The following is a 24,324-nucleotide window of genomic DNA, read 5'->3' as shown; positions in this document are numbered from 1 at the left end:
CTTCCAATTTTAGGCTTCACAACAAACATGACTGGCTTACATTATTTTTTTCCTATTCCTGCACAGTTTTGCAACACTGTTTTGATGAGGGAGAGACTAAGATCTGCTGACCATTCACACTAAGGACAGTTAGGTTTCGTTCAATGCTCACTGTTGGGCTAAAATTGTAAGACAGAGGAAGAATGTTTTTCTAGCGACTATTAATACTTACCACAAATGCCTACAAAGGTTAAGTGTTAGGATTCTAGGAAAAGCAATAAAAAACTGTGGTTTGTCCTGCAAAATAAAACTGGAATAAAAATCATACTAAATGCAGAGCACTCCATGAATGCTTCAAGGACCACAGCTTAAAGAGAACTGTGGAGAAATGGCAAAGATAGGCAAGTGCATGCAACAGTGTTTACTTTCTGTGCTCTAAATATGTGGCTTTTTCTGAAATAGTTTTGGGCACTTGCTAATCACTACAGCTTCTGAAACAGTTTTTTTCTTAATTTCTTGAAACGGTAGGAAAAGTTGGAAAGAGGTTTTAGCAAAAATGTACTTTGTGTGAATATTCTAGACTTAACAATAAAAAGAAAAATCACAAACCTGATGAATTGTCTGCTATGTGAGGTCTGGTGGTCAGAGAATGAGGTAAGTGCTTGAGTAATTAACAGACTATGACATCTTCAAGATGTTTTATGTAAAAGGATTATGTCTTTATTTTAGTTGCAGATTTCAAAAGGGTGCAATCTGCAAATAATTTCATGTGCCTATCAGTGGGATTCTGGTTGAAACACCAAATTACTTGAAGAAGCTAAGTTAAATATTTGGATTAATTAAGCAAAGAGGAATTCAAACAATTCTGAGACCTTGACATTTTTAATTCAAATATTCTTCATATAACTGTGCTAATTAGTGTCCACATTAACAAGAGGGAAATACTGCCAAGTTATATTTTGCCTGCTATTATTTTGTAAGGAAAACAATTTTTTATTCACTTGCTCAGATAGTGAATCACCATTTGTTGGCAGTGTCGTTAGTAAATTCGTTTTGTTTGATGATGGCATTTATTCTCTGTAAATAAGGCCATTAATGAATTTTTCTATAATTAGCATTTCACAAGTTAAGAAGTTATTATGAAATGTAAAATAATTGCTCTTTTCTTTTAACTGATTGGATGACCACTGCTGATCAAGCCAGGTCTGCTGTTATTGCTGAACCCAGGAAAACTCATTGCTTCTTTCTCCTAAGGAAAAGAGACAATTAAAACTATAAAAAATTAGCTAAGCACTTTCCTTACCAGAAATTAGAAAAATACTCTTCGAAATATTTTTCCGTGCTATTTAGCAGCATTTAATTCTATTAATCTTTTGTATGTGACAGACAAATAATTTATTTTTTTTGTAGCACCAAGCACTTTTTAGTTTGTAGGTAAATGTGGAAAAAATGCCTCTGAAAAATGAAAAGCAGACCATTTATGTGTTATAGAGTAAAAAAGGTGAAATATTTTGAGTAATTGTAAGTAATTTAATAGATATAGCTAGAAACTCAGTAAAAAGGTAGTAACTTCGGCTACTAGGTAAGATAGAAAAGTTAATACAAAAGTGCTTAAAGTTATTCTGTTCTATCCAACTGGCACTAAGATGAGAGGAAAATTTATTTAAGGTAATTTCAACTCTCATACAACAAAGCTATAGTCTACCAAGTAATGATTTATGAACAAAAGAGAATATTATGTTATATAGAATAGACTGAGACAGTAGGCAGCGTACATGAAGTGCATAGTAGTATCATGTTTTACATTTCTGTATTTCATGCTAATTTCAAAATTGTTGATCGTAGTTTCCTTATTTTAAAAAAAGCTTGTATTGGCTGGTGTATTTTATTGTTTATGTTTTATTGGCTGCATTTAGTCTGCTTATCAAGCTTTGTGTGATGTTTAGATTTTTACTTAAAACAAGTAGTGGTAGGTGTTTGCAGTTGTCACTCAAAATATTTAATTAAATCCAAACACCACAAAAGTGTCATCGATCTTATTTAACCAATATCTTCAAGTAAGCTTGTAAAACAGCTGCCTGCAGAGCTAAAATGGAGCTGAATGTTCAGAATCGAGGGTGCTTTGGAACCAATTATATTGCAGTAGATACTTCTTTGGGGTTCTGGGGAATTGGGGAGTGGGGGATCATATAAAATCTTTCTCCTCCCTGTAAATGAGTGGATCATTGTTGTAAATGAAACTCAAAGATGTAGTTTGCTTGGTTTATTGTTTGGGGTTTGGTTTGGTTTTGTTTTGTTTTTCTGTAAAGGAGCTCAGAATTTTATTTTACAGATTCCAAGGTTAAGGGGTGATTAGGTAAAATGTATATACAAATTAACATATAAAGCACCTTTGATGATACAAAGCCTAAACTGGTAAGGACTTCAAGCAGTCACTATTCCAGCTTCTCATCCTACTGCAAAAATAAGTCTCCCTGGTCCATTTCAACTTCCAGTCTACAAGCTTCTACAACTTTCTCAGATGCTCTGCGCTTGTCTTCTATCACAGTAATATTAGGATTATTTTTTTTTAATCTATCAAAGTCATCACAGCTGAATATTAATCTATCTTTTCCCTTTTTTCGACTGGTGATCCTTTTTCTTTTTACAACAACCTTTTTATGTATTGAACAAAAGTTATCATTATACACAAAATAAAATTATACCCTGAAGATCAGCTTCAGTGAATTGATGCATCTCCCTCAACAGTAGGATGAAATTTGGTGGCTGAAATTAATTTATATGTCTCAGACATACTTAAGTAGTGTTCAGAATGACAGGTGCATAAGATATGCTTCGATACACGTGTATCTTGATTCTGTTGGTATTAATCCAAAGTGCAGATTTAAGTAGTTGGTATCTGCTTATTTCCTGATGTAGTAATTTGTACATCTCTTGAAAGTAGAAGTCTCCTTCGGACTGGTAGAACCAGTTATTGTTTCTTCGTGTCTGTGAGATTTAGCTCCAAAATGCATCTCCTTGTTCAAATTTTTTTTGTGAACTATGACTAGTAGAGTATTGAAATCTGGTAGTAGGGTGATGATTCTTGCATAGAACTGGGAAATGTTAGTGGCAATGAGCAACCGTTTTTGTTTCTGTTTTGGTGCTGATTGTTTCTTTAATTGAAGCATCCTCACATTTAAACTGAGGAAGTGTGGTCTGAATAGGTTGGGTAGTGAGGTGGATTGGGAACTGGTTGAAGGAAAGAAGACAGAGTTGTGGTCAGTGGGACAGAGTCTTGTTGCAGGTTGTGGAGTCTCCTTCTCTGCAGACATTCAAAACCCATCTGGTTGTGCCCCTTTGTAACTTACTCTAAGGGAACCTGCTCTGGCAGGAGGATCAGACTAGATGATCTTCTGAGGTCTCTTCCAGTCCCTAACATTCTATGTTATTACTTCAATTTAGGTATAGAAAGGACAAATAAAATTCAGTATACAAAAAGCATAAGAGAGAGAGACTTTCAGTAGATAAAGTTAAATGAAGAAAAAGTCCAGTAAAGGAAATAAATTTGCACTATATAATTTTTTTACTGCCTTTTTTATTTATTACCACTTTGAATTAAACTTTGCATATAAAATGTGGTTCAGCCCAATGAGGTCTCATTTGTTATAAAGACCTTACACTGATGGTTATATTTTTAAAAAACCTAAGACAATTATTTCAAAACATACAAATGCTGCTTAACAGAAAACAAAACCTCAAACAAGCAGTACATGTTTATGCTTGTCTCATGTTTTGTAGCTGTAAACTAAATAAAAAAGAATAGAAATTTATAAAGTAGTACAACATATATTTAAATATTTAACACCAATTATACATATTTCTTCATACTTTGTTCATGAACCACTGGCATTATAGCTTTCCAATTTTGTTAGGAAGTCATCGCTAAAGGTAAAAATTCTTTTTCACTTTTTTTGAAAGGTAAAACTGGAGTTTTAAGTATGGCATCTTGTCTTGCATACTTGCACTGAGTTTTCCTTGGTTCAATAGAAATCTGAATACAGTGTCAGAACTGGGACTTGGGTAGGCTCAGTTTGATCTGACCTTTTATAAGCTTTGTTGTCACAGTTTTCAGTTTCTTTTGCCCCCCTGGGTGAAAAAGGTCGTCTCTGTCATGCAGGATGCCTGCATGCATTTTCAAAGAGCAATTCTTTTAAAGCCATGTGGTTTATCTAAGAGGCAGTTTTTGCTTGTGAAAATACAGTATTATCTTCCCAGACAAGCTAAAAACCAGTTTATTCTTGCAATTTCCAGATGCCAGTGCTTTGTGTAAGAAAACAAAGTGCGTATTGTGGGGAAATTGCTGCGGCATTAATGGTGATCCTTGGCAGCCATAGTGATCTGTTTGAGAATCACCTGCATTCCAATAGGTATCAGAAGAATTTAAGATGATAAATTATTTATCCCAGATGTATTTAAATAAACACTAGTTCTTGTGAGAGTTGTTTTTCCCTAGTGATAAGATAATCGTATTAATGAAGTGTGTGTGCCTTCAAGGAACATCTCACGTTTGTTCTGATGATACTGAGGAACCAAAACTAGGGCAAATTTCAGAGAGTTAAATGCATGCTTTCTGTGACTCATTTTGCAGTGCTACAGGATGATTTCACTAGGAGGAGTCTTGTTATTCTACTCCTATTCTTGTAGTGCTTTGTTTAGATAATTTTACTTCATCTAGATGGTCTTATGCTTCTGCTTCTTAAGTGCATTTGCCTTGCACCAATTATCAACAGAGGTGGTGATTCAGCTCAAGAAATAGAGATTGATTATTCATTAAGAATAAGCTTCCTTGCTGTAGTTCTGAAGCTGAGATCACTGACATCTTGTAAGAATTCTAAGTCATTCTTTATTTGTCCTCTTGAAAACTACTTAGACATTGTAATCTGTTGTCAAAAGCTGCAAAGGTTTTAACTCTGCTGGAGTCACATAAAGGAAAGAAGGTAACCAGAACAGGTACATGTGAACTGTAGAAATGACCAATAAATTATTACTATTTTTTTTTAATATACGCTTTTATTTATACTAGGATATTAACATGGCAGCAAAAGGCACCTATGAATGCTTAGCTGAAATTAGTGGTAGAATAAAGTATATAGTGAAGTACCACTTGATTGTACTTCATAGTATCAGGTCTATTTTACAACATTAATCCAAATTAAATTTATTTAATGGGCCATATGGTACTCTTCATTTTCCCCAATTTGTAATATAAACCTGCAACATGATGCTGAAAGCCAGAATGAACTCCAGAGAAATAAAACTATTCAATTACTAATACCATGAGCATCTTTGCACTGACATGAACCACTCCTTGATTACAGTCTAACCACATGGCTTGATTTTCTTCCAGTCTAAAGGGAGGGCTTGATTGACACAGTGGAGACCAGCCTAAGCAACTGACTGATCCAAATAGTACTATTATGTGTGGTTTACTGTACAACTAACCAGCTGAATAAATGTAGTTTGCCTACTCTACAGTAGGGAGTTAGTTCTTACAGGAAATGTTGTTGATAATTTATTCTAGATGCATTTTTAAAGATGGGGGGGTTCCTACATGAAAGGTAACATTTAAAGGATCGTTAAATAGGACCTTACTGCAACTGGTGAAGTAATGCAAAGCAATTACAGTTGATCTTTTTTTTTTCCTAAACTGGGAACTCAGAAGTTGGTTTTGTGCATATATTAAAGATTATGTCGATTATCAGAATTAAATTTAATCAAATTGTGAAGTTACAAAGGGGTTTGGAGGTTTTGGAAATGACACCATTTTAGATTTAATAATGCAAAAAGACCAGATTAGTTGGCAAAGGGGAAAAAAAAAAAAGCAAAGGGAAAGCAGAATGTCAATTGCTATTACATGTTGACTGACAATTTATTTCGAATTGAAGAACTTGAAATTCTTTTCAATCCTGTGTTTCTGGCCTTTGGCATTGGTGTAATCTTCTCTCCCATCTCTGATTCTGTGGCCCACATTCCCTAGTAGGCTTTTCTTAGACATCACCTTCTTTCCTAGCAGCAGTCATTTATTTTATTTTTTTCAGTTTTTCGTCTCTGTTCTTCCTTGATGCCTACTTGGCTTGCAGTAAGGATGAGGCATTCTCTGTCCAAGCAGGGAAGCTGTCCTGCCTGTCATAAATTCCAGTTACAATTTGGGAAAATGGTCTTTCCCTGATTTCTGACTGCTGCATGTTGAAAGAAACTTGAGATGGTGCTTGTACATTTTGGTAGGAGGTATTTTAAAGTAATTTTCATTGAGAATCTGCAGCTCTTATTTATACTGGGTAATGTGCAATTGCATTCTTCATGGCACTGAAGTGAAACTGTGAAGCAATAATTATGCTAATTTAAAAATGGAAAAATACCAAGATTTGTCTCTTTCTAGCTCTTAAACCTCTTTCTTCCAAACTTCAGGAACTTTAATAGACAGACTCTGCTGTACTTTAGTATAAAAGGAAAATTAATCTTTACACAGTTTTTGTGTCTAAAAGTACTTTAGTAGGTAGGTCTGAGGAAGTTATACTGTATAAACAGTTAGCTAAATGTAAATAATCTGTAGTACTTCAACTTCTTAACATTCTTGAAAACCTAAGTAGCTTTTTTGCTCTAATATATGTTCAAAGTCTTTCTGCCTACTGTTTATTAAGTGTTTAATTACATAATGAATTTGAAAGCTACCCTAGTATGTGACACTCAGTCTTCTTTTCCAGTTTTGACTGATACTTACTGTAATTCTGTTGTTAAGATTTCATCATTAAAGACTTTCATGAAATACAAACATGTCATTGACTATGATGTTTTTAAGCAGTTTATCCAGAAAATGTGTATTTATGTATCTTTAGCCTTTTAATTGTTTTTCTCTTAACCCCTACTCTGCAATTGCAGCAAATTATTTACATTGGTAGCATTTCATAGACCATGAATCTTGAATATCATTATCTGTTTAAGCTTTTTGCTTTTAGAGAGTATGCTATTAACTGAATAAATACTCCTTAGTAGCCATTAAAGATCTCAGAATGTGTTTCCAAAAGGTACCATGATGACATCTAATCTCCTGGCCAGTGTGAGACATTTCATAACCCCACCAAAGACTTCTTCTCTTGCCCCTCCTAGCATTTCAACTGGAAATCTTTCATTGTCCTTTGAAAGACTCAGCCATGTTGCAGCTCACTCTTCATTCTCTCCTATGTTTGATCTCAAAGATTGAAGAATATATCATTGGAGGCTGAAAGCTTTTTAAACTCACTACTGATCAGCTAATACTTGTTTGCACTCGTGTAAGTTTCAGCCTGTTTCTCAAATGCCTCAACACAAAGAATGCTGTATAAATGAGAGAGTGATATGAGTTGTTATGAGTCTGGTTGCAAATAACTTAAGTAGAATTTTGATTTGTTTATTTTTCAGAGCCAGAGCTTCAACTGTGTGGAAAAGACTAAATGTTCAGGATCTAATGTGAGTTCTGTGCAGATGCAGGGAGATTCAGATTATTTCATCAACCATCTTGGAGTACCTGCCACGCAGTTTTCTTACGAGGACGTCAAAACATCAGAGGTAGTTATAAATAAAAATAGGCAAACTGAAAATAGCAGAAAGGTAGAATTAGATTTTCTCAAGTTCTCTTTTCATGACAAGCATGTTGTAGTGGAAAGTTAACTCTTGGAAGTACATTTTTTTAGCTCTTCAGGTGATGACCAGAGAGTTTAGAGGTGACTTACTTTATATGGGCATGGCATTCAAATGAACTGATACATGTTTTGAGCAAATGAAAAGCAAAAATAAATGTGAGAGTGTTATGTTAAAAATGTTCATCTTTCTGATAGTATTATAAGGAATGTATTGTCTTACCCAACTTTTCAGAGTGCTTTCAAAGTAGAGGAGACTAATTTTGATGAGTATTTTTTTCCTGCAGGGGATGAGAGTCTTCAAAATGAATTTTATATCCATTTTCATACTGTTGGCTGTAAAGATTTGTGTGCTTGATTGTAGTCTTCAAAACACCATGTTCTTTTTTAGTCTGTTGTTCTCTGCAAGATAAGTGGAAGGGAAAGGCATGTTATGCTGTTTGGGGACCAGGTTGTAATTGGACACAAACTGTTAGTTTTGGACACAAACGAAGTTTCTCCTTCCTCAGCCATTAGTATTGTAGGTTATATTTGTACCTGAACAGGTCAAACTTACCCTCTCTTGGTCAGCTGAGGATTGGAAGCCTAGCATTAGTTATTTCAAGATACACTGGTGCAAGGAGAAAAGCTGTGTTTACTTGTAATGATAACAATGCGTTGACTTAAAATCCCCTTCTTTTCTCTTCTTGCACTGTGCTTATCTACATAAGCACACACATCTTTCCAAGTTCAAGAACAAAGCTGATTCTGAGTTGAACTAGAATGCGTCCTAGCACTGCATGCTGATAGATTTCTGTACCACAAATGCAAAGCAAAATAGAAATACTGCAAATATTGGAGACTTGTGATGTTGTTCTGTAAATTAAATAGATTAAGTCAAGAATTTTTATAAATAATGGGACTGCTGTTTCCACGTATCACTGCACCTATTAAGCAAAGTATTCTATTTCAGATGAAATGCTAGGCAAAGGCAGTAAGGAAAGTGTGAAGGCAGAAGATCCATGAGTGCATTGTTTATGACAAGATTCTGGACCAGTGCAAATTGCTTGTGTCACTTAGCAGGTTTTCCACACAGTTTTCATTCCAGATCTATATGTGCAGGATCTGGAGACCATAGGAAAGAATCTACGAACTTCATTATATCAAAAAAATAAGTATTTCCCAGCAACATCTACAGTACGAACACTGAAGGTTCCTTTGGCTGTTTTCTATTTCAATCCCACCAAAATTATTCTTCATGTTCAGTTAATTTTGCAGATGTGCAATTTTGTCTGTCATAATTACTCAGGAATGTAATTAAAATCATAAAAGGAAATATTTTTGCTTAAATATGACAGCAAGTTTGGAAATTCAGTTGAAAACTCAGCTTAGGTCCTTCTTGCAAAATAATTTCCTAGAAATAATCTTGTGATAAGTGTAATCTGCACTCTTGAAATTCATGTAATTTACCTCTCAGACAGTAGGAGACCATGAGCCCATCTATTTCATGTGAGAAATAAGTCTGCTTAGCAAAATGTCTAAGTTTGTGTTGGCAAGAGGATGGATTTTTTCCTAAAAATTAAGTTACACAGGATCAAAGTTGAATTATTTCCTATATTTTTGTCATGTATGGTACTGATTATTGACACTCCATCAAAATATATGCTCATTGTCTCTCCTACTTTGCAGTAGTCTTCCAGGGAAGCAATTTGCTTTTTGTTTAACATTTATTGCAGGTTTTTATTGGGGATTCTGTTTATTGTATCAAGCAGAGGTGTACTGTTGTAAGGCAGACAAATTATTCTGGGTTTACAACTGTAATAATAGACATTCGAGGAATTTCTCTTGTGCAGGTTAGTGTCTGAAAGTAGTGTGTTGAGTTGCAGACAGAGATTTTTGCTTGTTTGTTTTTAAGTCATTCCTCTTTTTGAACTATGCCTCAGCTTCATTGCAAAACAAGGTTTGGATTTGGGAAAACAGATTTCAGAAACAGGATGTTTTGATGTGCTTTTGTAGACCAGCATTTTGCCACATTGGTTTCCTCTGCTGACTCTGTAACTGCTGTGACCTATGCAGGAAATTTTCTTCTGGAATATACATTAGTTGTTCATTTTATCTTCCCATCAGATAGAATGCAGTGTCACATAAAACTGATGCTGTTCCACACTCAAAAAAACCACCAAAACCAGTTTCAGAGTTAAAAAGCCCAAGACTTGTGCCTTGTAGTCTGCCTACAGAGCAACAGTTACAGGTCAGCTTCAGAAATACGTTTCTTACACAGTTAAGTGTAATGCCAGTCCTCAGAGAGGGTTGTAAAAGCTTTTCATTGGCAGGAACTAGAGGAGTAAATAAGAGGAAATAAAAATTTTAAGAGGAAACATTCTGACCAGGAGATTAAGTAAAACTGTCTTGTTTGAAATTACCTAGTGCAATGACTCTCTCAGCCTCAGGGAGGTTAAATTTGTGTGGCAAATACCTGTGGTCAGATCTGTGAGCTAGTTAAGTGCATTCTAAGTTTTCAACCCCTAGTACAAAAATGCCTTGAGTGAAATGCACCTTTTTTATTTGCTAGCAGAAAATATGTAGCATTTTAGTCTGCCGGTAAGAAGTAAACTTGGAAGGATTTCTCAAGTGGAACAAAACATAGTATTAACCCAATTTCCAAGGGTGCTCTTACGGTTGCTCAATTAAGCCTTCCTCTCCTCCTGTACTCTGATGCGCTGGTTTTACCTCCTTCTGAGGGTAAAGTTCTGATTTGTAATTTAGTAGGAGAAAGACTGTTCAGCTTTTCCTAATACAGACTATTTTACTTTGAGGACTAGCCATGCCATTCAATTTCATGATGAATTTACATCCACGCAGAGAAGTAATGTTGATTTCAAATGTGAGTTTATCTACTGCTAAAGGTCAATGATAATAAGTCTTACTAGTCTTCACCTCAGTGGATAATAGTATTAGAAACACCTCCACTTAGCTTTACATCAACAAGAAAAAGCAGCATAAAGTAAAGGAGTTCTTTGATCACAGGCTTACCTTTGTTATGGTAAGAACTCTGTATCAATGGAATTACTCAGTTGTGTGATTATCAGCTCTTGTTTACTTGATTTTAAATAACTGAAATCTCTGGATATGATGGTGTATGATGTGACAAGCATGCATTTAGTTTCTATTTGAATTCTTCATTGTTGTTCTATGTGAATGGATACACATTGACTGTGTGCCTGTGTAATGGAAAATACTGCTTTATAACTTAATTGCTTACCCTGTTTCTCTTCTCTTACAGGTCTTTTAAAAATCTTTTTCTGTTGCTTTTTGGCATCTTTTTAAGTTTGCATGTTACATTTTGCATTTATTATGTAAAAATTTAATACCAGAACCAACTGTATGGTCTGGAAAATATTGTTTTGGATCCTGTCTCTAGCTGTAGTTTTACCTCTCAGAGAGACTTGGAACTTCAGCCATTCATCCCTACTTCATTTTCTAACAAAGGGGATTTTTTCTTTTTTTCTTTTTTTCTTTTTTTCTCTCCCTTACTTCTTTAAGCTTCACCTTGTTTTTATATGAGCATCACCCCGTATAATTATCCCTCTTCTTGGTGGAGCAACTTAAAAATGTAGTTTGCTTGGCTGGATTCAACATTATAATCTGATGGCCACACTTGCCTTTTATCCTTAGGAGAAGGGGACAGAGGAAAGTACTTTTTACAAGATCTGTCTTTGGAAGTGTAGTAGTGAACTTCTGCAATAAAGAGAAAGAACCAACCCTGTAGTTGCAAGTTAATTCATTTTGATTATCTCTCTCTTAGCACAGTTTACAGCATATTTATATGCTGTATATATTTATAGTTGCTGAAGTACTGGAACATAAGTAAATCACAGACACTGAGAAAAAAAACCTTGCAGTGGCTGTCTAATGGTTTGGTACAACAGAAAATATAATCTGGATTTGCCATGGTTTCAGTTAGAGTTTTGACTGTTTCCTCAGCATTGTAAATCAAGCAACATTAAACTCTTCATCATTTTGAAGCTGTCCTGATCACTTGCAAATGTAAACTGGTACAGAAGCATTTTGAGATTTTTTTTTCAAGATGGAAATAGTCAGTTACTATCCATTTCTATGTTGTTGCAGTCAATGGTTTCATGAGGAATCTTTTTTTTTTTAAATTATAGCTAGGTGATTTCCTATCTTATCTGCATATTGTCCTTCTGAGAGCATCCCAATTACATAATGATTCCTATCTTAATCTAAAACCCTTTCTCTGATAATGTTGTAGGTTACTTCACTGTTAGCATTAGCATTTTGTTTTGAGAAAATCTAAGTTACTCCCCTCTTTTTTTTATTTATTGATGGACACATATTTAGCATGAAATATTTTATGGTAGCTGTCCAAGTTTGGGTATGCAGGGCTTACAGCACATTTACACCTAGACCATAAAAGTTGTTTTCTGTGTCTTCACTCAAGCTTAAGTACAGGCAAGAAGTATAAAAATTATCTGTCACATTATTCACAAGCTAGACCAAGATAGTGTAATACCATGGACCACTAAGCTAATTTAGAAAAAAAAAAATGAGAGGTTTCTTTATAGAAGGCGTTTGTATGTAATATATGTAGAAGAGTTTAGAATTTTGGCAGTTTGAGACTGTATCCTCTTTAGACAGAATGCATAATGATTTTTATTTCTGTTGAAATATGCATAACTTTTTGAAGGTAACTTTCAACTTTCATTAGAGCCCTTGAAAGTGATTTTCACTCACGCTGGTGTAAAACAGAGGCCACTAAATCTTAACTCTTCAATGAATGTGGCTTCTCAGTTGTTTCTACAGCCTGGCTCTGCTTCTTTCCTTTCCCTGGTGTGCCCTCTTCTCTTCCTGTTTTATCACTCTTTGGGGAAACAGTGCAGTCTCTTGATTTCAGTGTTTACATGCTTAGGCTGACACATCATGCATTTCTTTCAAAAGGAATCAAAAGCTTTCCAAGTTTTCTTTGTTATGAGGCAGGAAGCAGGAGCTGTCCTTGATGGGAAGAACTCAGGGTCTAGTTTACTGAAAAATTACTCCCGTGTTGGATGCTGCTTTTATTTCTTTCATGTGCTTGAGTGTGGAGGGAGGGCTTAGGCAGTATGGAGTGTTCTTCAGTGCAGCTGCCTTGTGTCTTTTTTTAAAAGTGAATGGGAAACTGATGTTTATACCAATTTTTGTCTGTGTAGGTACAGTACTGAACACAAGTTGTGGGGTTCTGGTATTAGTATTTAGGAAAACCATTGTAGTCCTGTGTGATGGGACCTTTAACTGCTCTTTCATTTCTTGGGTCTTTCTGTGTCAAGGTAAAATTTTGAACTGAAAATAGATATTCATAGAAATCAGGGTGGCATGGGAAAGTTCAGGATGTTGGCTGTGTGTGAAGATTCAGGACTCTACTCAGTCAGCCCTCTTGGCCACACTGGGACCTTACCACAAATGCCATTGTCCCACCGACAACTAAGACATTCTGTTTCCTCTCATTATTGATTCACTGATGTATTCAGTTTGTTACAGTTATGATCTTGACATGATGTTTATATTATTTTTTTTAGTTCAGTGGCAGTATGTAAGTAATAAACCTCTGTGAGAAGTTTAAGTGTAACTTGAAGGAAGCATTTGGACAATATTTTTTGCAGAAGTTCACTACTACACTTCCAAAGACAGATCTTGTAAAAACTTTCCTCAACTAAAGCAATCATGAGTTGTCTGATTCATTAAATCCTTTATTGAGAGCCATTTTTGTATCACTAATGTAGTTCACTTGTCAAACAGTTACTTAAAATCAATATTTTTGTTCTGAAGTTTCAGATCTCTGTATTCTTAATGCACCTATCTCAGTATTTTGCATCACATCATTAATCTTACTCTTACTCCATATCCAGATAATTTTCTGCTTCACTTGTGGTTTATCCTCCACTCCCATTCCAGACAGGAAAGTGTTAGTTACTATTTTGAGATTTCTGACTGATCCAAGCATATTTATCAAAAACTTCAGTTAGAAGCATCACAGCATTATATTATTTAAGGATCAGAGCAGAGTATATGTGAAGATATGGTCTACTAACTTCAGCCTTAGCTGCTCAAACCAGAACTTCAAGGCCTGTGGCATATGTGTGAACATCCTTAGAAGAGGTTCTGTATCGAGACTCATAGGGATTTGGATTACAGCAATACGTTGCTGTGAGGATCTGCAGTTCCACTGAAACATACAGCTCTGTACAGCTCCTCTCCTTCCCTGTTTTACTCCTTCTCCACTTTCTCCCTGGTATATGTTAAATTTTTAAAGAAATACACAGCCGGTAGCTGCCCATGGTGAGCTATGGGAGATGTTTCATGCATGTATGAAAGAAACATAGTGCTGGTGTGCTTAGAATACCAGAAATTCTTTGCAAAGAAGCAAATGTGTATCATCCTCAGAATGGCACGTTGCTTGGGAACTCGGGATTTCCTTTTTCTATATTGTCTCTGGAGAGTTTGATGCTGTTGTGTTGGCTGTTGGGAGATTTTATGAAATATGTAGTAGAACTTTATCGTCGTCAAGGTGTATCAATAGGAGTTAGATGTGCTAAGGTGAACGGAGAGGTTTCATTTGTGTTCAAGGACAAGTCATGAACTGCCAGTGTGTAACAAAAGTATAGTTTGAATGGTCCCCAGTAGATTGCCCTGGGGCTACTTGTGAAGGTAGGTCCAAACCACAGCTGCTTTTGTCACTTGCCTTTCTCCCTTATAGGCTATACTGCTTCTGTAACAGATATGCTTTTATTTATTCATAGTAAATTTCTTCTGACCAACATGTTTTTTCTGTCTTTAGCATAAATTAGTGCTTTTTAATTTCTCAGTACATTCAGTGTTACTTAGTACTCACCAGTAATACATTAATATGTGTCCATCTGTTCTCTTGGATGCTAATTTAGTTGAATTTGATAGCAAGAGCATGCTGAAACTGCTAAGGTTAATGACTCAGTGTTTTACAAGACAAAATACATTTGATGTTCATTTGATTGCTTGAGTTGTTTTATTGAATAATATTAATATTTAGCTACGTAATTTCATGGAAGAGCATCTTTGTTATTCCAGTAATGTTAATGAAACTAATGACATCCTCATCAGTTGGATACATTACTTGGCACCGAAAGAATCTATTTGTTCTCACAAATCCTAGCACTTCGGTGTCCTAAACATTTCCACAGTGCATCCAGAAGGGGAATATTCTTTACATAAACCTGCCTTACAGGACCAAAAATTTACAGCTGCTTTAGCAGTCATACTGCACGGATACATGTTGTTGCTGTGAACCCTTTCCTTGTAGATTCTCTCACAGGCTCTTCTTTTTCTTGGAATTGAAAGTCAATGGAAGAAAGCCTGAAAGTTCACTGGGTCAATGGAATATGCAAAAACACGTGAGAAATTTGCTTAGACACTAATTATTACTTCCATTTCATAGCCTCCTGAAGCATTTAGTTACTGAAAATATGTTATCTAAGGATAGAAAGCACTGAATTATCTGTCCTCCTTGGAGAAGTAAATGGTGTGTTGCGTTGAGGATAACATTTTACCATTGTTATTCTGAGTGGCTAAATTCAACAAGCCAACTAAATATCTTTTGGCAGAGTATCTGGAATAAGTATCAGAACTTGTCTTCTGTCAGCAGATACTAGAAGTAGTTCAGAGGTTTGAAGAAAAAAAAAAGATCTCTGGACTATCAAACAGCTGTTTTGAGTCAACGATACATTCTCTCAAATTAAATTAGCAATGTTTGATGTATATTACCATGGCAAATTAAAGAGCTGTTTAATAAGGCCTTTTAGAAATAAATATTATCTTTGGAGACATTATTGTTCTTAGCAAAAGCCTGTTTTGGTTCTTATTGCAAAACACTCCCATCCACACAATATCTGTCCAGTGGATAAAATCAGATTTCTTCATTCAGCATAAGAAATGAAATCGTTCAGGTTCTTTTAAGGACTAAAAATAAAAACTGGAAATAGGGATCACAATGCTTTATAATATATGCAATGATGCAAAGTGTTGCTGCTGAGACACAGCTTATGGCAGGACGTAGTTAGGGTCACCTTACTTGTACTGCATCTTTTCTGCATAATTTGAATGCACATAATTGCCCATAAAATGTTGCAAAATGTTCTTGCATCCTTCACACCACACAGCGAAGAAAAGGTGTTTTCTCTCACATTTAGTGAATCTGAACAGAGCCTCCTATTTCCGACCTTCTGAAACTTTGGGAAGTTCCTCTGATGAGGTTTCACATTTCTGGCTTGTGCTGCTTCCTCCTAATTTAATTGCTGGATCTGCCTCAGTTTAAAAAGCATCAAGGGAAAACTCTAAAAAGGAATAAAGCTATACAAGTATCCTGATAACTTAAAACTTGCTTTCTTTATACTATAATCTATTAATTTATAGCTTTACAGTGATTAATTTAATTTATTTACTAATGCAAAGAAGTAAATGTTAAATTAAGAGAGATTAGAGAAAAGTGCTTATGTTCTTTTCCAGTCTGATGACTGTTGGCTTGAGTTTTCCTGGCTACAGTTGAGTTGAATAATAAAACTGTGCAGCAGTGATTCTGTTTATGCCTCTTCTGCTTTCTGTGTAGTCTGATTTTTCTTACTTTGTCCAGCATCTCATGACATCATAAGGTTAGTGTGCATCATTAACAGAACATTAAACCAGAAAATAGGTCAGGTTTTGTTTCTTTTCTGAAAGTTTCTTCAGCAAAATGAAATGGTATGAAATACCAAAGAAAAACATCTTGTCAAACTCCTTCTGACGTGCCCATTTTCACAAAGTAGGGTCGTTCTCACTTTGAATGAGACTTTTGACACACGTTAGACTGTGGCAACTGCAAAGCTTTGCTTTCCAAAAAATAATTTTAAAACATAGGTGTGTTATTTCTTTAGTTTCATTTAAGTAGTAACCAATTAAAGTCAACTTTTTTATATTGTTTTATAATCCTTTGTGCATTTTGAGGGTGGAATATTACTATTAGATGTCAAGAACTGGAAAGGGAAGAATCAGCCTACTAGTGAGATGGAGAGGCAAGCACTCTCTTCTGTAATAAATGTACAGCCTTAAGGGCCTTTATTAGTGAGAATTCCTCTATGCCATACATTAATGCTTGGTTTCATTCCATTTATTCAGTTTAACCCACACATTAGAGAACCACACTTTGGCTTGGGTATGTTCTGTGCTAGCTAATCCACTTTTTCAGCAAATCTGTTTAAAACTCTGCTTCAGTCTGCAGCATTCTCCCAAACTAAAAGTATTCCAGATAGCTGATGATAAGCCATATTTTAGTCTATGAGATAGGCTTTTTCATTACTCTTTTTTTGATTCTTCTTCCAGTCAAATCTGTGGCTCAATCTCTTACACCATGCCAGGAAAAAAAGGAAAATGGAGAAGAGATGGTATTTTAGGCTACCTGAGGTGAAACACCTGTTTAACAAAGGAGCACAGTTGTATATTTGCTATCGAGACACCATATGCCAGTTGCTTCTCTTACGGTAAAATGGAAGAAAGAATTAGTGAGAGCCTGCAGTGCAGATTTCAGAGATATTTTTGTTGTGCTTACTGCTCTCTTTTCTTCCGGCGGGGCTTTCTCCTTCATACAATGACAAATTTCTGGCAGTGGTTTTGAATACAGATGCAGACAAGTCCTAGTGCAATTGTAAGCCTCTGGATTTCTGGGTAATAGTTTTGGGCACTAGCATAGCTGTATAGTGTGTGCTCTGCAGGTGAATTCAACTTCCCAACTAAACGTGTTTTCCAGGTTGATTCCAAAGGTGAACACTGCCGACTTGCTTTGTGTTTTAGTGACCAGGCTGTGTCCCTGTGTGTGTCCCTCAGGTTGCTGCAATTCTACTCTTCAAGCTGTTGTATTAAAAAAAAGGCAGAAAGAGTGAAACAAGTTAATAGTTCATAAAACAGACACAGCATATATATATATATATATATGTGGACAGGTAACATTGTATTCTTAGTACTGATAGAGCAGAGGCTTTATACCCCTAAATTATTCTCCACTAGACATTATTCTTTTGTCTATGTGAAGAAAACAAACAGCTTTCTCTTGGCTTTCCTCCTTCTTTTTTGTATTTGCTTTGTAGACTAGCAGTGTTAGATTAGTGGTTTTCTACTGTTTGGTCTACCTGTACAAATTTCAGAAGGATTTTTGCTCTTGCTGCTTGCTCTCTGTTGTACCTTTGTAAGAGTTTTTTACTTTTGCGTAGCCCAAAATTGGCGGCACAAATATTATGAGGTGCTGAAGGGCAAAGCTAGTGCAAACATAGACAATGCTGACAAATATTAACAGCAGTGAAGTCAAATTGATTAAATAACTTCAGTCTAAGGACTGTATTTTTCCAGGTTGGAGCATTGTTGATGAGTGGAGAAACCTCCACTGCATTATCTTTTAAAAAAAAACCCCAAACAAACAAAAAATGAGCAAACAAGCAAACAAAGAAAAAAAAAATATTCTGGAGGTATGTGTACATTATTTTACCAGGTTAAGGATGGAGGGATGTTTTATTACAGATGCCAAGAAATATTCAATAGGAAAGAAGAATCTAGTCAGGTATGGAATGAGAGCATATTAAAGAATTACTAGTTGCATAATTTGAGTTTCCTAGCTTGTAATTTAACTATTTCTAAAGTAATCATTAAGCAAGCTATTTGTTGTGAATGCCAGGATGTCCTGACCTAGTATAGAAAATTTCTTATTGTATGTACCACAGAAGTATTTCCAGTTCTAAGACATAGTGGTAAAGTCTGATTTATTTATTTCTTTATGACAGCTAAATAGATCTCTGAAGTATGTCTTAGTATTCACTCTGTTTTACCTTAAAACACTAGAAGTGCTGTGGGATTTTATTCATTATTTAAAACTTATTGATTGAAATTTGACACATAAATTGAAGGTATGCTGTAAGATGGTACACAAGGGATGGCAAATTTATGCCTTTAGAAGGTGAAGAATTCTGTTCACTTAATTAGCTGAGGAAGGTTAAGTTAGACAAATTAGTCTAGTAAATCAGAAGTGAATTTTAGTGCAAGTGTCCATCATAAATAAACAAGAGTAAGACACAATTGGGGGTTTAAGCATTTTTTTCTGCATTTTTGATCCCCATTTAGTCGATTCATAAATCAATTAATTACTGTCATGAGACCTGAGAGCAGCAGGAAATTTGGTTCAAATTAAAAGGAAAGGAGACAATTTGTTTTAAGATTGAAAGTTGAATGTTCAATCGAAGTTTAATCAGAAGTGACCCATTATTTGAAAAGTGGAACATCAATGTCTTTCTCATTACACACAATGCTTCATAAAATGCGTATCGAAAAGATCAACTTAACTGATCATTCCAAAAGGAAAGTGAGACAGGGAGGTTTTGGAAGCTCACTTCCAAATACATGTTATGCTTGTTCATTCCTCTTATAAAGAGCTCTTAGAGAAACCAAATAATTACACTTAGAATTCAACTATTATTGGCATGGTCCTTTCTCATTCGTACAGACCGTATGATAAAAACATAGATTGATATTGGAAGAGCAAAAGTCCTTAATCCATTTGAAGAGCCATGCCCCTACAGAACTATTTACAAGAGGTGATAGCCTGTGAGGAGAAAATTTTCAAAGGTAGATGGTATTACTGTATACAGAAGTAGGATGGTTGCAAAAGATAAAAGTATATTCTTTTATTCTTGTATTTACCTTTCTCCTGAAGACTAAACCACTAGACTAAACTGAAGTTCACTGAAGACTAAACCATAACATATTTAATAAAATGTCTGATTGCTGTCTAGCTCAGAGTGAAATCTGGGCATGTATTATTTATTTATTTTTCTGTAGGCAAGATTTTTAGCTGCTTTGAGAAGCATAATTACAAAGACAACAGCCATTCCAGAAATAAAATAATAAAACTTAGGGGGTTTTGTCTCTTTTGGGGACCTGGAATCAGTTAATTAGATCAGTAAAATAAGTTCTAATAATTGGCAAAACTTCAGAACAATTTAAAGGGTTTTTTAATCTCTGAACAAAGTCTAAGAAGCATTTGAAGGAGAAAAATCAATGTGTAATCCTAAAAGTCTTTTTACTTGTTTCTTACAGAATTCTAGCTTTCTCTCAGAAGCTCTTTTTCCTGTACATACAACAAAAACAGAAGAGCTGGATCCCTCCTTTAGCCTGCATGAGACCATTGCAAAGGTAACAGAAACTGAGATCTCATTTACACATACTTTTTTTTTTCACAAGGCCAAAGTTGGATTGTTAATAAATCTAAAAGATATGCTATTTTTTCCTGTGAATGTAGTTTAAAATTGCAGAATTTTTTTCACTGAGACTCACCTTTGGAACAGTCTTTACTGTTACATAGGTCTGCTTTTCTGATCAAGAGACTTATGTGCAAATTCTTAATTTTATGTGATTCAGTTGTACTTTGCTTATTGGCATGGTTCATATTACTTATTGGCATGAGTGCAGGGCATTGAGCCCCACTAGATGGCAGGAACTAGTAAGTTTGTTGCTGTAAATTTTGTCGGTGATGTCAGTGAAGGCAGCTCTCTTGGGGCACCTTCACATGCACAGATCCTTGGTTTTAGGAGTTGTCACAGTGTGATCACAGGGGAGGAAGAGGTGGCCATCCCATGATTCTAGAGACTGCTCTCCAGAGGGGATACTCCCAAAGTTAATGTGTTCTGACTCCCCTCTAGTCACTCCAGTATAATGCTCCCTCCATGTTAATAATTAATACAATCAAAATTACTCCTTGCTCTAAAGTGCTCTTTCTCTGTCCACTCAGCAAGCCCTGTTTCTACAGAGCGACGTGACTACAAATGATTGCAACTTAATGGATTCATACATTTCTTTTAATTGGAGAGCTATTTTGACCTCACAAATGTGGTTATTTATTTATTTGAAGCTACTTCTTATGGAAAAGCAGCAGATGCTGAAACATTTCATTTGGCAACAACAAAAATAAATTCACCAAGATCAGCAATGTGCAGTTTTAGCTCGTAAGTCGATCAGCATCTTTGGTGAAATAGACAGTGAGGGACTGATCTTGGCATTTTTAGGGGTTTGTTTGTTTGGGTTTCTTTGTGGTTGTCTTTTTATTCATTTAAAACAAAAAAAAAAAAAGGCAAGCACATTTTCCTAGACATGGTTTTGAGGAGGCTTGGCAGAGTATGACAGTTATGGAGCAATCACAAGACAAGGAGTCTTCTCTAAAGCCCTTTTAATTGAACTGATGATTTTTAAATCCTCTTTTGTGGCAAAGTGACTTGAAAGGATCACCAAATTCCTTCCCTAAGACTGAAGGAAGTAGGTATGTAGTTATTTACTGCATAATTAGTTTATGATTTACTAATTAGTGTGTGATGAGCCATGTGTAATCTGAATAATCTGTATATTCGTATTTGCTCTCTCATGTTGTCTAACACAGAAAAATATTTATTAGATAGTTGACTTGAAGCATTTTGGTACTTTTCAAATCAATACAAATTATTTTTAGTAGGTTCATTGAGCATTCTGATTTTCTTTGATAAAACATGATGAAGATTGCACTAGGATACTACTATTCCATTTTGCTTTTCAGACTGTAGCCCAGGATGCTTTTGTAAAGATGAATAGCATATGCAGTGGTTTCTGAATAGCTTGAACAGCAAAAGTTTTCTGCAGTTCATCTATTGTTTACTCTTCCTTATAGTCAGATAACGGTGTTGTTACCTCTTGGTTTCCTCCAGTCCGCCTTCTGCCTTTTCCTCAGAGCAACTAAGCCAGCCATTGTATTTCCCTTCTACTGCAAGATGGGCTTTCCTTTGCCCTTCTTTTATCCTAGCATTTTTCATCTACATTTTCTGTGAATGAATGTTTGGAAAAGTATGCAGTATTTTATATAAGGCCTGAATGTGGCTTGGTGTGGTAACATTTGACCTGGTTTGCGTCTATTTCTGTATTCGGGAGTATGAGATATAGACAAGCCAATTTATCCAAGCAAATAGATTTCAGAAGTTTGTTACTTGCTGGTTGACACGTAGCCTCTAGGGTTGGGATAGCATCACTGGATAAGACCAAAATTCTGTTTGATACAAAATGCCATGGTATTAAAAAGTAGTAGGTTCTTGGAGGATAAATATTGCAAATCAGGGTATCGTAGCAGGACCCTACCCTGGTGTACTTTCCCACTTGCTGTCAATTGGCAGTGCAGTATTTCTTAGGCTCATAATCACAGCTCTACACCAATTTCCAGCTCTGTTACATGTGTGTAGTTATCTATGCCCTTTTAAAATTCATTTGCATTCTGACTTTGGTAACATCCCATAGCAACGTTTCCCTCAATTTAGTTCCCACCTTTACTTTAAAACCAGTTGCTTTCCTTTCTAAACTGTGCTGTGTCTGTGTGAAGTATCAGTTTATTTGTCCTCATAGGTAAGTCATTCCTGCCTAATAATATATTCCCTTTTGCAGTTCTATGGCTTTTCTTGTTTTAAGATAATAAGAACTATGTACCATATTTGAGATGTTGGATCACTGTGGATGTGTAGAATCTCTGAAATTTTCTTATTTAAACCTTCCTCAATAATCCTTGCTATTGGTCTTTTAGATTGCTGTTATCCATCAAATATTCATGATGACTTGAATTTTTCTATCTTCAGTGATATGAGCTAATTCATAAGTCCTGATTGTGTATCCTCATAGGTTGTTTTCTCCCATGTGCATCACTTGGTATTTTCCAACAATGAGCCTGCCATTTTTCAGCCCAGTGCTCAAATATTGTGGGATGCAGGTCAAGAAGACACAAAGAATTAGTATTTCTCGGTCTTGGTAGCAGAGGTGTACTTAGTGTTCAGTTTGATGAAAAACTTTTGCCACCACACATCACTTTGCAGTGTGCTTTGCTTGTAGGGCCACCAAAGCTGAGGAAAAGCTTGTGCTGGTTTTGGCAGAAGATTGAGTCCTTCAGCCTTTCAGAGGGAAATAGGGCTTTGATGATATTCTGCCCCCCCATGTGAATGATGTGATACTAAGTAACAATAGAAGAATTTAGACAGAAATTTTTACATGAGGTTCAGTGTGAGAACAAATAACCAGCTAATTGTGGCTTATGCTCTCTGAAGATAGTTAATTTCTAGAACACTTAGAAAGGAAGAGATTGCCAAATGTGGCAGTTAGAATGAGTGAGAGATGTGCATCTATTATGAAGGTAGATCTGTAATCTGAGTGCTTAGAAGATGTAATTTGTAAGAGAACTTGTCAGAATAATTCATCTTACATGTTGGAACTTTAAAGGTGGATTTAGGATAGATTGCTTCAGGGTCCTGGCTGATCTGAAAGATTCAGAGAGGAAAGCAAAGTATGCAGGCTTCCTAGTGGTGAAGAACCAAGATATTTATTACAGCAAGTGTATATCAGTACAAAATATAGTGGTATCTTAACTGAGATTTGCAGACCTTGTCATTTCAAGTGTGTTTTATAATTTATGTATGAAGTATTAAACTGGAGAAATGTGTGCCTATGTGGCAGAGACTGGGTTTTCCCATCAAACCACAAGTCAGGTGAAACTCCATTGCTGTCACTGCATACTCAGAAAAGCATGTGCTATTTTTCGATAAGTTTCATGAATGTTACTCAGCACAGTGTTTCATGGTAACTAGTCAACTGGACTCATTAACAAGTTTGAAAATACTTCTGTGTTATGAGGTATGCTCACTAGGGCAGCCTAATAAGACACAGATTATGCACTTCTAAAAGCTTTAATGGCAGTCCCCCAACAGGGAGTGCCACCAGAGCCACTTACTCAGTATTGCCCATGAAATAATAATAATCTTGTATTGATTTTTACTTTGGCAGGCACCAAAGTGTTGAAAGGTATGCCAGAAGTGGCATAATTGGTTTTATGATGAGTTATGGGTGCTGACAGATAACTCTTGAGAAAATTATTAGTGGTCATGATTAATCTACACCTCAGTTATGGGGCTGCATAAGGTAGAACCGAGTACTGTCATGCAATTAACTTCTAAACATCAAATGAAACAGCAATGGGGAGGAATGTTTCCATTTCTAGGGGAAATAAGGGGCTTTTATGTAACATAATGCAGCATTTATATTTTTTAGAATATAAACACTTCAGAGATGATGACAGGCAGGTTCCTTTCTTGGAGCAAATGGAATAAAAAGTACTGGAATGCATGGCTCTCAGTAAAAGAAATTCACACTTTGACCACAGTTAAGATACAGCACAGGAATGCTGATTTGAAGAGTTCTCTAACAAGGTCATACTGTTCTGTTCTTTTGAAGCATGAGAGGGTTATACAGTCCTATTTACCTCGTGTCTAGACCCATTAATTCTCTAATGCAAGGACAGGGAATACTTGGGCAACTTGGCAATGCAATGGTATCTGTAACTTTAGTAGTTCCTTTCTGTGCAGTCTCCCTAAAAATCAAAATCTGTTGTTTGGTGCATGCTGCCTGTAGTAAGTATTTGTATCTTCCTGCATAATGTCTCTGAGTGATCTCTTTTTGTGTGTGCTTCTGTACTGAAAAAGCTAAAAGTATATTGGAGATCTATAGACACCTGATACATGATGTTGCCGTGTATTATTGAAATACTATATTTCTTAAATACAAAATAATACACATCTAATTAACATGGAGACAAACCCACACAATCCCAAAGACT

At 35.6% G+C, this 24,324-nt stretch overlaps 1 protein-coding gene across 1 annotated transcript in view; it reads left to right on the top strand.

Moving 5' to 3' along the window:
* The window catches only part of LOC104390381 (inactive N-acetylated-alpha-linked acidic dipeptidase-like protein 2), a gene marked incomplete at its 5' end in the record, with an annotated part of 66,846 nt that overhangs the window by 3,004 nt on the left and 39,518 nt on the right, over window positions 1-24,324 (top strand). The window contains 2 exons of the mRNA XM_009999494.1: window positions 7,420-7,566; window positions 19,755-19,850. Coding sequence (XP_009997796.1) covers window positions 7,420-7,566; window positions 19,755-19,850 — 243 coding nt within the window. The remainder of the gene's footprint in view (window positions 1-7,419; window positions 7,567-19,754; window positions 19,851-24,324) is intronic.

Source organism: Chaetura pelagica, unplaced genomic scaffold, assembly GCF_000747805.2.
Source record: "Chaetura pelagica isolate M959 unplaced genomic scaffold, ChaPel_1.0 scaffold1156, whole genome shotgun sequence".
In the NCBI taxonomy this organism is placed as follows: Eukaryota; Metazoa; Chordata; class Aves; order Apodiformes; family Apodidae; genus Chaetura; species Chaetura pelagica.
Note: the sequence above shows the minus strand (reverse complement) of the source record. Positions and strands in the feature narration are given on the sequence as shown.